Source organism: Phyllostomus hastatus, unplaced genomic scaffold (genome assembly GCF_019186645.2).
Source record: "Phyllostomus hastatus isolate PE091 unplaced genomic scaffold, TTU_PhHast_1.1 phas_scaffold_555, whole genome shotgun sequence".
NCBI classification, from domain to species: Eukaryota; Metazoa; Chordata; class Mammalia; order Chiroptera; family Phyllostomidae; genus Phyllostomus; species Phyllostomus hastatus.
The window spans coordinates 14580138-14595977 of record NW_025334036.1 but is presented as its reverse complement, the minus strand read 5'-3'; the positions used below and the strand labels follow the sequence as shown (position 1 = coordinate 14595977).

At 47.8% G+C, this 15840-nt stretch overlaps 1 protein-coding gene across 1 annotated transcript in view; it reads left to right on the top strand.

Annotated features, from left to right (window-relative positions):
• TUBGCP5 (tubulin gamma complex associated protein 5) overlaps window positions 1–1298 on the top strand; it is a 45413-nt gene extending 44115 nt beyond the window's left edge. The window contains exon 23 of the mRNA XM_045825064.1: window positions 57–1298. Coding sequence (XP_045681020.1) covers window positions 57–103 — 47 coding nt within the window. The 3' untranslated portion in view covers window positions 104–1298. The remainder of the gene's footprint in view (window positions 1–56) is intronic.
• The last annotated feature ends 14542 nt before the right edge of the window (window positions 1299–15840 follow it).

Here is a 15840-nt window from a genome sequence, read left to right as displayed (position 1 = left end):
GCAGACATTTTCAAATGTCTCACCCTGTTTTTTTAACCTCGTTCTTCTTCCCGCAGTGGAGTCCCTAGCCCTGTCCCTCATGGCCGGCATGGAGCAGACGTAGGTGTCCCCGCGTGATGAGCACCTCACACTTCCCCTCCATGCGTGTGTGTCTGCACCACGTGCTGCCGAGAAGCAGGAACCGTTTCAGCACTGTCGTCTCCTGTCTAGACAAGGGAGGGTTTGCAGGCGTTTTCTCTGAGGCTGCTGGGCAGCGTGGAGCGCAGGGTGGAGCCTTTGAAATGACGTCCGTGACGGAAAGTGTGCGTGGGTCGTTCACACTCACACGCCCTGTCGTCAGCTGTGCGTTTATGGTGTTGATCCCTTCGATGGGAATTGTATCATTTTTGTAAATGGAATTGTTAGTATGAAAAATAAAGCACTTTACATTTTTTGGTTCTCCCTTTGCGCAGTCCCAGAAGTTTTTTGGGTAGTGTTACATGCTGTTTTTTCCTAAAGCTTGTGTTAGATTTACCTGTCTGAAACATGTATTTTTATGTGGCCAGGAAGTTCCAAAATGGACAGTAACTTCAACCAATACCAGTAACCGTAAAAGGCCAACTGGACATGGGATGTGGGACCAGCTGTGGGTCCGCACTGTCACTGGGCATATCTGAGCCATTTTTGTTGGCTAAAATTGTGCTCACTGTTCTGTTTTTCCACACTTCCTCTGCGTGCTTTCTGAACATCCCTAGTGTTTATGACTGAGCACTTATTTACCATTCATTTTCCACAAACAAGCACTGACCCAAACAGCGGCAGAGCTGAGCACCTGGGTGCCTTGTCCTCAGATGCCGTCCTGGTCACCCTGCCGGCCCATGGCATGTCTGGGAGCAGCAGCCCCTCCTGGGAGCCAGCCCAGTTTCGAGGCTTCCCGCTGGAATGGGAAGAAGTTCGTGGAGGTGACCTTCCGATGCTCGGGGCAGCACAGCTGCTCCCGGGTCTGAAGAAAATGCCGCAGCGTCACCTGACCACTGAGGGACAGAAGGCCACTGCACCCCCTGCCTAAGGACAGCAGTGTGAGCCCCCCGAGGCTCTAAACAGCAGTGGCCGGGTTCTTCTGGCCTAAAGATCTTCATACGTCACCAAACTCATCACACCCAGCAGACAAAGCATGCGTCGCTCGTGAACTGATGCAGCCTCCGACACGCACAGCTTTGGCGGATAGTGAACTAGGCACAGCTCCCACCCAGCGACACCTAAAAGGTCACACTAAAGTCCTGTTTACCTCAGTCCTTGTACCCAGTTAAATGTGTCATGTCCAGCTTTTTTAAGAGTTTACTCATTTAGCCCTGGCTGGCGTAGCTCAGTGGATTGAGCATGGGCTGCAAACCAAAGCATCGCAGGTTCAATTCCCAGTCAGGGCACATGCTTGGGTTGCAGGCCATGGCCCCCAGCAACCACACATTGATGTTTCTCTCTCTTTCTCCCTCCCTTCCCTCTCTAAAAATAAATAAATAAAATCTTTTAAAAATTATAAAAAATTATTTTTAAAAAGTTTACTCGTTTATTTCTAGGGAGAGTGGAAGGGAGGGAAACAGTGGAAGGGAAGGGAGAGAATGGAAGGCGGGGAGAAAGGGAGAGAAACATTGTTCAGTTGCCTTTTGCACGCAGTCAACCCGGGACCTAGCATGCAGCCCAGGCATGTGCCCTGACTGGGAATGGAACCTGTGACCTTTTGATTCACAGACCAGCACTCAACCCACTGAGCCACACCAGCCATGGCAAACATGGAATTAATTTACAGTGTACAAAAAGACAAAAAACAGAGCAGACACAGAACCAGACTCAGATTGGACAGAGGTGTCAAAATTATCAGACTGGGAGATTCAAACAACCTGGGTGAGTGTGCTCGGGGCTCTGGTGGAGAAAGTGGGCATGTGGGAGAATAGTTGGGCCCGTGAGCTCAGCAAGGACAGGGGTAAACTGAACGTCACCCGGGTCCAGTGGATACCAATTACAACAGAGCACATCTGAGCTTACAGAACCATCACCAAGATAGGCTATATTTGGGGGCCATAAAATACACCTTGACAATTTTTAAAAAGTAGAAGTCATACAAAGTTGCCCTGGTTGGTGTTGCTCAGTGGATTGAGTGCTGGCCTGCAAACCATAGGGTCACTGGTTTGATTCTCAGTCAAGGCACATGCCAGTGTTATGGGCCAGGTCCCCAGTAGGGGGCGCACAAGAAGCAGCCACACCTTGATGTTTCTCTCCCTCTCTGTCTCCCTCCTTGCCTCTCTGTCTAAAAATAAATAATAAAAAACCCACAGCATCTGTGCTGGGGGAGTGACAGGTTGGAGTGACCCCTGGGTCCCACAGGAGGACGTGCTTGTTTGGATAGTGCTGAGGCCCAGCAGGGAGGACAGCCTGTTTGGTGGAAGATATAGACAAGTTGGGCGCTGCTGGACCATCTGATGGGGCCAGCTGGATGGGGATGTATCTAGAGAGCGAGGGGCCAGCCGGCCCTCCCAAGGGAGCACATGAGATTTCAGGCCTGACCCCAGGTGGGAAGGAAGGATCCCTTCCCGTCCTTGCGCATGTGCGCGTCTAGTCACAGCGTGACTTGTTAAGAAGACGACTCTTTCCCATTACATAGTCTCAGCCCTCTTGTCAGGAATCTTTTCTTCTTGCGCCCTCAGTTCTACTCTGTTCGTCACTATGTCCATTCTTGGGCCACTGCCACCGTGTCACGATTATTGCAGCTGCCTGGCAAGCTTTGAAGTCAGGGCATGTGACGCTTCCAGTTTTGTAATTTGTTGAGATTGTTTTCCACATCCTGCATCCCTTGTGTTTCTATGTGGACTTGAGGATCAGCTTGTAAAATTCAGAGGGCGAAAAAACAGGCTGTTGGAATTTTGATAGGGATTGCACTAAATCTGCAGATCAACTGCAGAAGTGTTATCATTTTCACTATATTTACCAAATTTTGCTGTGTATAATGTGCACCCACTTTTCTGTGCACATTATATACAGTATTATTATACCCGTGGTGTATAATTACTATACACAGCAAAATGCAGTAATTTGTCATCTATGAACAGGGGATGTCTATAAGATCAACACAATCCAAACTAATCTTAGCAGGCAATTTTTTTTAAAGATTTTATTTATTTTTATTAGGGAAAGGGAAGGAGAAAGAAAGGGAGAGAAACATTGATGTGTGGTTATCTCATGTGCCCCCCACCAGGGACCTGGCCCACAACCCAAGCATGTGCCCTGACTGGAAATTGAACCAGCGACTTCTGTATTGCAGGCTGGCACTCAGTCCACTGAACCACACCAGCCAGGGCTCAGCAGGCTGTTTGTAGACAGTCTGATTCTGAAATTTGTGTGACTAGCCCTGGCTGGTGTAGCTCAGTGGATTGAGCTCGGGCTGCGAACCAAAGGATTGCAGGTTCAATTCCCAGTCAGGGCACATGCCTGGGTTGTAGGCCACGGCCCCCAGCAACCGCACATTGATGTTTCTCTCTCTCTCTCGCCCTCCCTTCCCTCTCTATAAATAAATAAATAAATAAATAAATAAAATCTTAAAAAATAAACAACATTCTGTCTCAGTGTGTACATTACAGTGCACAAAGGAGGAGAGAAGACATCACCCTGGGATGCAGGGTCCCGACACCAGACATCAATGGCAAAGGGAGCTGGTCCCAGCCCTGAATGCCTGGCTGCCCTCAGCTGTCCGCTCCAGCTTGTCCTCTACAAATCCAGAAATCTCCGATTGCTCTGTTTCTAGGCAGGCGGGGGACGGGGGGCCGTGCTGCTGGAGGGCCACCAGGGAGTCATCCGGGGCGATTCTGAAATGGGAGGGGCCACGCAGATGTCCACAAACCACCTCCAGGTTTCAGGAATTAGAATGTTCTGCACAGGCTCAGGTGGCTGGGACCAGTTCCGGGATCCCAAAGGCGCCGGTGTTGGGGCGGGGTGAGCTGATGGGACCGTGTCCATAGGCTCAGGTGGACCAAGGAGTCCTCCCTGCCCCCTCCCCGCCCCCGCCCCCCCCCCAGCCAAGCTGGGACAGCCCTGCGCTCTGGGAGGACGCGGGGCCATTTCCAAGGTCTCGTTCTAAGAAGGGTTCCAGGCGGCAGCAGGTACACGAGTCAGGAAACCATCCTCTTCAGTCCGTGGGACACCGTTTGTGGGTAGAAAACCATTATTCAGTGTTGTATAAAAACAATAATAAATAGTAATAATGATAATGATCATAATCCTGATAAGAAGTAGAACGCGGGAGCGAGAAAAGAAAGAAGGGGCAGAAAACAGAATAAAACAGCGCCCTGCCCGCCCCACAGTGAATGATGACGCACCCGCGTGGGGCGGTGATTTGAAACCAGGTCCCAAGTTTGCACCGCGATCCGCGTTCCTTGAAGGCGAAGGAGGAGCAGCGGGAGACGGAGGAGGGAGCGCTGGGTGGGCCTCGCGCTCAGTCAGACCCCGGGAGGTGAGACCTGGAGGCCTGAGGGGCTGCGAGCAAGGCGCCTCCATCCGGCACCTGTCGGGCCACCCTGCGCTTCCACAGGAATCAAGGGCAGGTGTGAGGCCCCGCCCCGCCGCTGGCGTGAAGCCCCGCCCCAGGCATGAAGCCCCGCCCCCGGCGTGAAGCTCCGCCCACGCCCAACCTCTGGTCGCCCCGCCTTCCAGGCTTGGGCCGCGCGGGGCCCTAAGGCACCTGCTCACCCTGCCACTCAGTTCCGCCTTAGGGCTGTCGGAGGGCGACTCCCAGCCCCGGGGGTGGGGGGACAGCTGCGGAGGGCCCCCTGGGGACTCCCAGTTCCTGACCCCTTACAGAATTAGGTCATTTCCACAGCCTCAGGCCTACTGAGGACACCTTTCCTGGGACCCCCCCCAGCCCACAGGGGCCGATTCCTGCCTTGGAGCAGAGCTGGGAGCGTTTTCAGGATCCTCCTGCGGGAGCCCAGGAGCGGCTGTGTGAGTGTCGGGGAGCTCTCCGTTCAGTTCTTCATTACATTGAACCCTCTCCACGGATAGAGAAACCCTATCAGTGTGTTATAATAACAATTAATAATAACAATAGATAAGTGGGCCAACAAGGAAAAGAACATACGGGGTGTGATTATAAACAGCGGATGATGAGGGAGTGGAGTCAAGGATGGAGGTTCCCGTCTTCAGAAACTAGGCTCGATCAGTTGGTGACAAAGGTGACGGGCTGGATGACTTGGTGACAAAGGTGACGCAGCAGATTTGGAGAAGGGCGGAAGAGAGGCAGAGGCGAGAACAGTGTGAAAGGAGGTTTGACTTGAGTGCCTCCAAGACAGAAATATCCAGGAGACAGTTAGCCACAGGTCTGGCCAAGACAAACAGGTGGAAAGGAGGCTGACCATTGTCATGGAAACAGTTCACTGAGGAAAATGTTTTCTGGATTAGAGAGTACAGGTGTTATGCTCAAGCCGGCCTATGAAGGCACAAGTTAAACTGAAGGGAAGTGGCCCAAATGCCCCAGACCCCCATCAGGGCTTTGTCTCTCCCCCGCACACCAATGGCCTTGACTGAGGCAGAAAACATGACCTGGTTTACGACCTGGCTGTGCCGTGTAAAAGGCCCACTCAGAAAGGCACAGCTGTAGGTTCCCAACAAGATGGCACAGTTTTTGTAAGTAATCCTTGACTTGCAGAATAAAGTGATACCTTCTCCCTTAAAAAATAAAGTAAAAGGTCCTGGCTGGTGTGGCTCAGTGGATTGAGTGCTGGCCTGAGAACCAAAAGGTTGCAGGTTTGATTCCCAGTCAGGGCACAAGCCTGGGTTGCAGCCAGGTCCACAGTAGGGGGTGTGTGAGAGGCAACCACACATTGATGTTTCTCTCCCTCTCTTTCTCCCTCCCTTCCCTTCTCTAAAAATAAATAAATTAAATAAAAGTACCCCTGGCCGGTGTGACAGTTGATTGGAATGTCATCTGGTAGACTGAAAGGTCGCAGGTTTGATTCCCCGTCAAGGTACATGCCCAGGTTGAGGGTTGCATCCTTGCTGAGAAGCCTACGAGAAGGTAAACAGCCCATCAATGTGTGTCTCCCTCTCTTTCCCTCTCCCTTCTTCTCTCTCTAGAAGCAATTAAAAATATGTCCTTGGATGAGGCTAAAAATTGTTTTTAAGTAGATGGCTATAACCCTTTCTGGAACATTCCTGAAGAACAGTGATGAAGGAAGTCCTCCCAGCCCAGTTGGGGCAGGACAGCTGGTTGTTCATTTTGCCTGGAAGCAGAAGGGGGCTGCAGCCCATGGTTTGGCTGGGTACTCAGGGACGTGGAAGGGACACGACTGGAAATCTGGTGACAAAGGAGTTAAAGGAAGAAGCACCTGGGTAGACGTCTCTGCCTGAGCGAACAGTGAAATGATATTTGTGTCTCATGTGAGTGCTCACGACAAGGGTGACCTCTGCAGAGAAGGGCGTTAATAATCAAATGATCAGATACTTGATGTGGAAATATTTCCTCCCATTCCAGGGGTTTCCTTTTCCTTCTATGGATTGTGTCCCTTGATGTACGGTTTTTAAGTGTTTTTTTTTTTTTCTTTCCTCGCCTGAGGACATATTTTCTCCATTGCTTTTAGAGAGAGAGGAAGGGAGCGACAGAAACACCAATTAGTCGCCTCCTGTATGGGCCAGGACCGGGGATGGTACACACCTGGGCTGAAGGTCGAAACTGCAGCCTAGGCATGTGCCCTGACCGGGAATCAAACCCACAACCCTTCGGTTACGGGATGACACTCCAACCAACTGAGCCACACCAGCCAGGGCCACAGATTTTTAAGTTTCGTATTAGTCCCCTTTGCCTATTTTTTCTTTTCCTTGGCTATGCTGATGGAGTCATAGGTCTTTGATGTATTTTGACTAAAATTTTTTGTGTGTCTTAAGGTAACGATCCAATTTCACTCTTCTACACATGGATGTCCAGCTTTCCTAACATCATCTGTTGGAAAGACTATCCTTTCCCCGCTGGATGGTCTTGTCATCCTTGTAAAAACCCATTGGACCGTATAAGTTAGGGTTTATTTATGGGCTCTCTGTTCTATTCCGTTGGTCTGTATATCCGTCTTCATGCCTGTAACACACCATTGTGACTACTGTAGCTATGTGATGTATCTCTCACACATCAATGTTTCCCTCCCTTTCTTCCTCCCTCCCTTCCCCTCTCACTAAAAATAAATACATAAAATTTTAAAAAGTTTTTAAAATCCTTACTTCAGGATATGTTTATTGATTTGAGAGAGAGAGAGAGAGACAGAGAGAGAAACAAAACATTGACTAGCTGTTTCCCGTAGGTGCCCTGACCGGGGACTGAATCTGCAGTGCAGGTATGTGCCCTGCCCAGGATTCCGACGCATGACCCTTTGGTGTATGAGACACCGCTCCAAGCAATTTAGCCACCCAGCCGGGGCAAAACTCCATCAATTTTGTTATCTTTTTGAAGAAGCGACTCTTGATTTGTCGGTTTTCTGTATTGTTTTTCTGGTATCTATTTTGCTTATCTCTGTTTTAATCTTATTTCCTTCCTTCTGCTACCTTTGGTTTCTGTTTGTGCATCCTTTTCTACTTACTTGTCTTTTATTTAACAAAGTTTGATTTTTCCACATGGACAGCTGGTGGGACTTGTTGCTCATGCATCTTCACCAGCTGCTGAAGCAACCCCACCTTTGGTGTTTCAGGTGTCAATGCCTTGAGCTCTGTGCTTTGAAACTAGTTGAGTAAGTCCTTCCCTGAGGAGCTCCTGCAGGGCTGCCCTGGCCAGGGAAGCGGTTCAGTCTCTCGGAGACAATGGCTGGGTTATAAAGTTATAGGTGGGAATTTCCTTACAGAGTTTGTCATAGGTTGCTTTGCAAAAATAGACTAGGTTATAGAGCTTGTCCTAAACTTTCCTTTTGTTTTGTTTTGCATATTTTATTTATTTATTTTTAGAGATAGGGGAAGGAAGGAAGGAAGGGAGGGAGAGAAATGTGGGTGTGCGAGAGATACATTGATTGGTTGCCTCTTGAGCGCCCCCTACTGGGGACCTGACCCACAACCCGGGCATGTGCCCTGAATGGGAATTGAACCGGTGACCCTTTGGTTCTCAGGCCGGTGCTCAAACAACAGTGCTACACCAGCCAGGGCTGTTTTTTTTTTATTTATTTTTTATTTGTTTATTTATATATTTTTTAAAATCCTCATCAAAGGATACGTTCATTGACCCTTACAGAGAGAGGCAAGGTGGGGGTGGGGGAGAGAGAGAGAGAGAGAGAGGGAAATGTCAAGGTGAGAGAGAAGCATCCAACCAGGGCTTGAACCTCTGCTATATGGGGTGACACTCCACCCAAGCCACCACACCAGGGCATGTTTGTTTGTTTTAATGTATTTCTTTTTAGAGGGTGAGAAAAAATGAGGGAAACATCGATTTGTTGTTCCACTTATTTATGCATCCATTGGTTGAATGTGCCCTGACTGGGGATCCCACCCACAACTGGGGTGATGCTTTAACCAACTGAGCTAACTGGCTAGGACCCCAAACCTTGCCTTTGGATGTCTTCTTTCTGGCCTTGCCCCCTGATTTGCTCACTGGGTCCCCATCTTTCTTGGCTGACTCCCCGGCATCTTTCTTGTCCTTGGGAGTCACAGAGAACTCAAAGAGCAGCTGTTACCACTGTGGCTTTGCTGACGTGTCGTCCTTTTCCTAGTTATTTAAGGTGTGAATTTAGCCCTGGCTGGTGTGGCTCAGTGGATCGAACCCAGGTCTGCAAACCAGAGGGGTTGCTGCTTCCATTCCCAGTCGGGGCACATGCCTGTGTTGCTCACCAGATTCCCCAGCAGGGGGCGCGCAAGAGAGGCAACCACACACTGGTGTTTCCCTCCCTCTCTCCCCACCTCTCTCTAAAAATAAATTAATAAAATCTTTTAAAAAATAAAAACTTTTAAAAAGGTGTAAATTTAGGTTGTTGATTGGAGATCTTTTCTCTTTCTGTAGTGTAAGCTTTTACAGCTGACATTTCTCCTAGCCCCACTTTCACGGCATCTTATAATCTTGGGTGTACTGTATTTTCATTTTCACTTGTTTCAAGGTATTTTCTAATTTCCCCTTTTCATTTTTTTTCTTTTGACTCACTGGTTGTTTAAGAGCATGATTTTTGTTTCCACATGTTTGTGCACTTTTCCATTTTCCTCCCGCTATTGATTTCTAACTCTATGTCCCTGTAATAAAAAAGGATGCCTTGCATGATTTCAGTCTTTTTAATTTTCTTAAGACTTTTGTGTAGCCTAACACATGGTCCGTCCTAGAGAATGTTTTCTGTGCACTTGAGAAAAATGTATATATTGCTGGGGGTTTTTTGTTTTTTGTTTTTGCTGTTGTTGATTAGAGTGTTCTGTGAGGTCCAACTGAGTTTTGTTTTTTAAGATTTTATTTATTTATTTGTAGAGAGAGGGGAAGGGAGGGAGAAAGAAAGGGAGAGAAACATCATATGTGGTTGCCTCTTGTGCGCCCCCTACTAGGGACCTGACCCACAACCCAAGCATGTGCCCTGACTGGGAACTGAACCAGCAACACCCTGGTTGGCAGGCCTGTACTTGATCCTCTGAGCTACACCAGCCAGGGCACAACTGAGCTTTTAAAAACTTATTGCAAAGCTACAGGAATCATAACAGTGTGGTACTGGCATGAAGGCAGAACTACAGACTAATGAAATAGAATAGAAAGACTATAAATAATCCCTCACATACATGGTCATATGACTTCTAACCAAATAAGGAAATAAGAGAACATGAACGATGTACCCTTAGCATATTAATCATGGTTTTAAAAAACATTCCTGCCCTGGCCAGGTGGCTCAGTCAGAAACATCGTCCCACACAACAAAAAGATCACAGGTTCAATCCCCAGTCAGAGCACAAACATAGGTTGCAAGTTCGTTCTCCGCTTGGGGTGAGTACAGGGGGCAACAGATCTCTCTCTCTCAATCTCTCTCTCTCTTCCCCTTCCTCTCTCTCTCAAATCAAGAAATATATTCTCAAGTGAGGCTAAAATAAAAATAAAAATTAAAATTAAAAATTCCTGATCTGGTAATTCCAACATGGCTGCCATGTCTGAGCCAGGCTCTGTGCTTGCTGTCTCTTCAAACCGTGATGTTCGCCCTTTGGTATACCTTGTGATTTTTCTTCAAAGAGACATTTGATGTGCTGGGTAAAAGGATTTGTGGTAAACAGGCCTTCCTTGATGTGGCAGTAAGGTGACAGGGGAGGGGAAGCATTTCCTAGTCTCCGTCACCAAAAACAGTTCTCTCAGTCTTTCAGTGAGCCTCTGTCCCTGGCTGTGAATGTCACCGGTGTGTCTTAGTGTTTCCTCTCCTTTCGGTGGGACCAGATAGCTAGAGGGAGCTGGCATTGAGTATTTCCCTTCACTGAGGTTGGTTATGTTACCAGACAGGGGCCTGGCCCTGAGCGGGGCTGCCCAGGGCCAGCTGCAGTGAGTTGGTTTTTGACTTCGTGCGGGAAAGATTGCACAACATGAGTCCAGGTGACTGCGAGGGACCGTTTATTAAAGCTGGGGACAGTGAAACAGGGAGGGGCTTAGCGTTCAAGAAGCATCCGGAGAGCCCAGGTGGGGCTGCCTTCCCTTCCTGGGAAGTCAGAGAAGAGGGGGACTTGGGGACAGGTTCAGGGGGCCCTGGTTGCAAGTCCCATGGTTACCTTCAGAGTTTAGGAGGTGTGCCCTCCTGTGGGGGAAGAAGAGGGGGAGAGAAAGGCACAGGCATGCTTCTGGAAGGGGGAACGGGCCCTGGACCCTTTGACTTGAGGCCTTTCTCTCTGTCTTGCAGGCGGGAATCTTACGGGAGGGTTTCAGCAGAATATTCATCAGTCCCCAGGTGTGTCCCTTTAGGGTCGTGGTCTCCACTGATTGGTCAGGGACAGGGCAGGGGGTCCTCAGTCCCTGCAGCTGGTCCTGGCCCCGCCCACCTGGTTTTTGCTGCTTTTCTGGGCCTGGAGCTGAAACACAACTGGGGCCTAGATGTTGTCTCCCGGGAGGTGACCTTTGGTATCTGGCTGTAAAATGCTCAGCCAGTTTGCTCACAGCTACCTGCCTCAGTTTCCCTATTCCACTTGTTAAAGAATTTAGATTTTATTTTTAGAGAAAGGAGAAGGGAGGGAGAAAGAGAGGGAAAGAAACATGCATGTGAGAGAGAAACATCGAGTGCCCCTAATCAGAGACCTGGCCCACAACCCAGGCATGTGGCCTGACTGGGAATTGAACCCGTGACCTTTCCAGTTTGCAGGGCGACGGACAACCAATCAGTTGAGTGATACTGGTCAGGGCTCCTTTGACATTTTATTTGTTAGGACAGAGTGACAAATTTCGAGCTCCAGACCTGGAAGTGAATCTCTATAATTTCTATTTCTTTGTTGATATTCTCATTTTGTTTGTGTATCAACCTGTCAAAATTTGCTCATATTTTGTTTTGTGATTTCCTTTAGTCCTCACCCAAATCTTCTGAAACTCACCGATTATGTTTAAGACTGTTGTTTCAAAGTGTTTGTTGAGTAAGTCTGAAGCCTCTGTTACTTTAGGGTGAGTTTTGGGAGATTTATTTTGTTCCTCTGAATGAGTCACATTTCTCTGATATATATATAGATATATCTTATGAGCATCTGTTCAAAATTGGGCACTTGAGAAAACACGTACAGCCCTGACTGGTGTTGCTCAGTTGGTGGCAGCGTTGCCCCACAAAGTAAAAAATTCCACGTCAATCCCACGTTCAATTCCACGTCAGGGCACACGCCCAGACTGCGGGTCCAGTTCCTGGGCCGGGGGCCTCTGAGAGACAACCCATCGATGTTTCTGTCACATCAATCTTTCCTTCCCTGTCTTTTTTTCTAAAAGATTTTGTTTATTTATTTTTAGACAGGGGAAAGGAGGGAGAAAGAGAGAGAGAGAGAAACATCAATGTGCGGTTGCTGGGGACCTGGCTCACAACCCAGGCATGTGTCCTGACTGGGGATTGAACTGGTGACCCTTTGATTCTCAGGCAGGCACTCAGTCCACTGAGCCACACCAGCCAGGGCTCCTTCCCTGTCTTTTGCCCTCCCTTCCCCTCTCTCTAAAAATAAACACATAAAACTTAAAAAGAGAAAAAAAAACAGCCTTCACTGGTTTGGCTCAGTGGATTGAGCACCTGCCTGAGAATCAAAGGGTCACCAGTTCAATCCCCAGTCAGGGCACATGCCTGGGTTGTGGGCCAGGTCCCCAGTAGGGGGCGCGTGAGAGGCAACCACACACTGATGTTGGTTCTCTTCCTCTTTCTCCCTCCCCTCCCCTCTCTAAAAATAAATAAATAAAAGCTTTTAAAGAGATGAAGAAACTGTCCCCATGGAAGGGGGATGGACAGGTGAGATGGGGTGTGGATGAGACTTAGGAGTCCAACACGTTTACTAGGCCTGAGTATATGAGCCCCTCCCCAATATGTACAGCTGAGCTACTTTATAAGAAGTCTTATTTCTCAGGGCCTTAAATGTTCTGTACTCTCTCCCCACAACCCGGGCGCCCAGAGGTCTGGAATACCCCTGCAGCCTTTCACCATGCTCCGGCGCCCACTACTGCTCTCACCCGCCTCCAGCCTGCTGTCCAAACGGATCCCCAGCTTCCGGTCAGCGCTCAAGTCTCCTAGCCCAGGGGAAACAGTCCCTCCCCCAGCCCAGCCCGCAGACCAGTCAGAGCGCTGCAAACAACTTCCACTTTTTCCTTCCACCCGGAGGGAGGAACCAGGAGTCCAGTGGCTTCCTCCTCACTGTTCCACATCGGGGAGGCAGTGGACGAGGATGATCAAAAATAAACCTAGGGCCCTGGCTGACTAGCTGTGTTGGTTAGAGCGCCATCCTCAAACGCTAAAGTTGCGAATTCCATCCCGAGTCAGGACACGTACGAGAATCACCCAGTGAGTGCATCAATAAGCGGAACACCCCTGGCTGGGGTGTCTCAGTGGATTGAGGGGCCTGCGAACCAAAGGGTCGCGGGTTGGATTCCCAGTGGAGGCACGTGTCTGGATGGCAGGCCAGGTACCCAGTTAGGGGGTGCTTGAGAGGCAACCACACATTCATGTTTCTCTCCCTTTCTTTCTCCCTCCCTTCCCCTCTCTCTCTAAAAATAAATAAAAGAAAATCTTTAAATAAAGTGCTTTGAAAATTTTGTTTGGAATATATATATATATATTTAATTTTTAGAAAGAGGAGGAGGGAGAAAGGGAGGGAGAGAAACATGAATGTGTGGTTGCCTCTTGCATTTTGCAGGTCCCTTCTGGGGACCTGGCCTGCAGCCCAGGCATGTGCCCTGACTGGGAATTGAACCAGTGACACTTCAGTTTAGCAGGCTGGTGGTCAATCCACTGAGCCATATCAGCCAGGGCTGTTTGGAGCATATTGAATGCATAGTTCTGGTTGTGCATCCCTTAGGTGGCTACAGATCCCAGAATCTGGAGTTCTCGTGAAACTCCTTTTGATCAATGCAGTGTTTACTGGGTGTTTTGGATGGTGGGGGAGACGAGGGCCCAGAGTTTCCTACTCTGCCATCTTGCTCACACCAGGCAATATGTTCTCTTTCGTCTTTGGGAACATTACATAGTAATTTTGAGATTCATCCACTTTGTGACCATATTTGGTTCAATCATTCTTTCCTTTGTATTACTAATATTTCATTGTATGAATGTGCTACAATTTGTTTATCCAGTTTCCTAGTTACATACTTGGAGTTGTTTCTCATTTTTGACTATTATGAAGAAAGCTCATAAGAACATTTATGGCCCTGGCTGGTGTGGTGCAGTGGATTGAGTGCCGGCCTGCAAGCCAAAGGGTCATGGGTTCGATTCCCAGTCAGGGCACATGCCTGGGTTGTGGGCCAGATCCCCAGTAAGGGGCATGTGAGAGTCAACGGATTGCTGTTTCTCTCACACATCCATCATTCTCTCCCTCTCTTTTTCCCTTCCTTCCCCTCTCTCTGGGAATAAATAAAATCTTAAAAAAAAACACACAACAACTTTCCCTTCCCCTTTGAAAGAGTTTCCCTTCTCCGTGGACTGCTAAGCCCAAGATCAAGATGCTGACAGATTAGTGTCTGGTCAGAGCCCACTTCCTGGCTCACAGTACTGCGTCCTCACGTAGCAGAGAGGATGAAGGATCTCTCCGAGGCCTGTTTTCTAAAAACATTCCCCCGCATTCCTGAGGAGTCCACCTGGACGACCTAATAATCATTTCCAAAGGCCCCACCCGTAAACACCAACACGTTCTTTGGGTATTAGGTTTGAACATATGAATTTTTAAGGGACACAAACATTTAGCCTCTATCAGGCCTTTTTTTTCCTCACTATTTTGTTCCATTGACCTATTTGTACATCCTTATGCCGACACTATACTATTTTATACTATTTTAGTTACTGTGGCTTTGTGAAATTGGTATTGTTTCTTCCAAATACATTATAGAATCCACCAGGGAAGCTGTGTAAGTTGAAATTTCCTTTGTGAGAACATTGTAAATTACAAATTAATTTGTTTTTCCTCTGCCAGTATGGAACTAGGGAACTATTCATATTTCCATTTCTTTTTTTTTTAAGCCAGCTTTTTGGGGTTTTCTTGTTTGGTCATTTGTTTCCCAGTTTGTTCCTTCACTTCTGCTTTCCTTGGATTCAGTTTTTGCTTTTCTAACTTTTTTAAAGAATAAAATCTATTTTCTTTTATTTTTTAAAAAAGATTTAATTTCTTTTTAGAGAGAGGGGAAGGGAAGGAGAAACAGGGAAACATCAACGTGTGGATGCCTCTTGTGCATCTCCTACTGGGGACCTGCCCCACAACCCAAGCATGTGCCCTGACTGGGAATCGAACTGAGTATCCTTGACTACGCTTTGCTTCACAGCCTGAACTCAATCCACTGAGCTACACCAGCTACACCAGTCAGGAGTCTTTTTTTTTTTTTTTAATATTTTATTTTTAGAGGGAGGAGAAGGGGGGGATAAAGAGAGAGAAACATCAATGTGTAGTTAGTTCCCTCTCAAATTCTACCTCCTGGGGACCTAACTGGGCATGTGCCCTGCCTGGGAATCAAACCAGAGACCCTTTGGTTTGCAGGCCAGTGACACTCAATCCACTGAGCCACATCCGCCAAGGCTATTTTCCATCTTTTTAATTTCAACCTCTTTGTGTCCTTATATTTAAAGCATGTCTCTTTTAAACAGCATATTTGGGTTTTGTTGCTATTCAGGGTGATATTCTATGTTTAAGTGGAGAGTTTTCGTTCATTTACACTTAATGTAATTACTGGTGGGTGCATTTAAGCCACTGGCTTGTTCTGTGTTACTGTTTGCCCTGTGAGCTTTTTGCTCATTCTGTGCCTTTCCTCGATTGAGTATATGTTTTTCTTAAAGATTATTTATTTATTTATAGGGGGGAGGGAGAAAGAGGGAGAGAAACGTCAATGTGCAGTTGCCTCTTATGCGCCCCCTACTGGGGACCTAGCCCACAACCCCGGCATGTGCCCTGACTGGGAATGGAATTTGTGATTCTTTGGTTCCCAGGCCGGTGCTCAATCCACTGAGCCACACCAGACAGGTCAGATTGAGTATATTTTAACATTTCATTTTCTTTCCTCTCTTGGATTTTTAGTTATGCCTTTTTTCATATTAATGACTCTAGGGATTCCAGTGTTTTTAAATTATCCCAATATACCTTGACTGTGCATTCTATCATTTCACTTACAACGTAAAGCAAGCAAACGAACAGACAGACTGACAAAGGAGACCTTTCGAATGTAATTTGGACACTCATCTCCGGGCAGAAACAAGC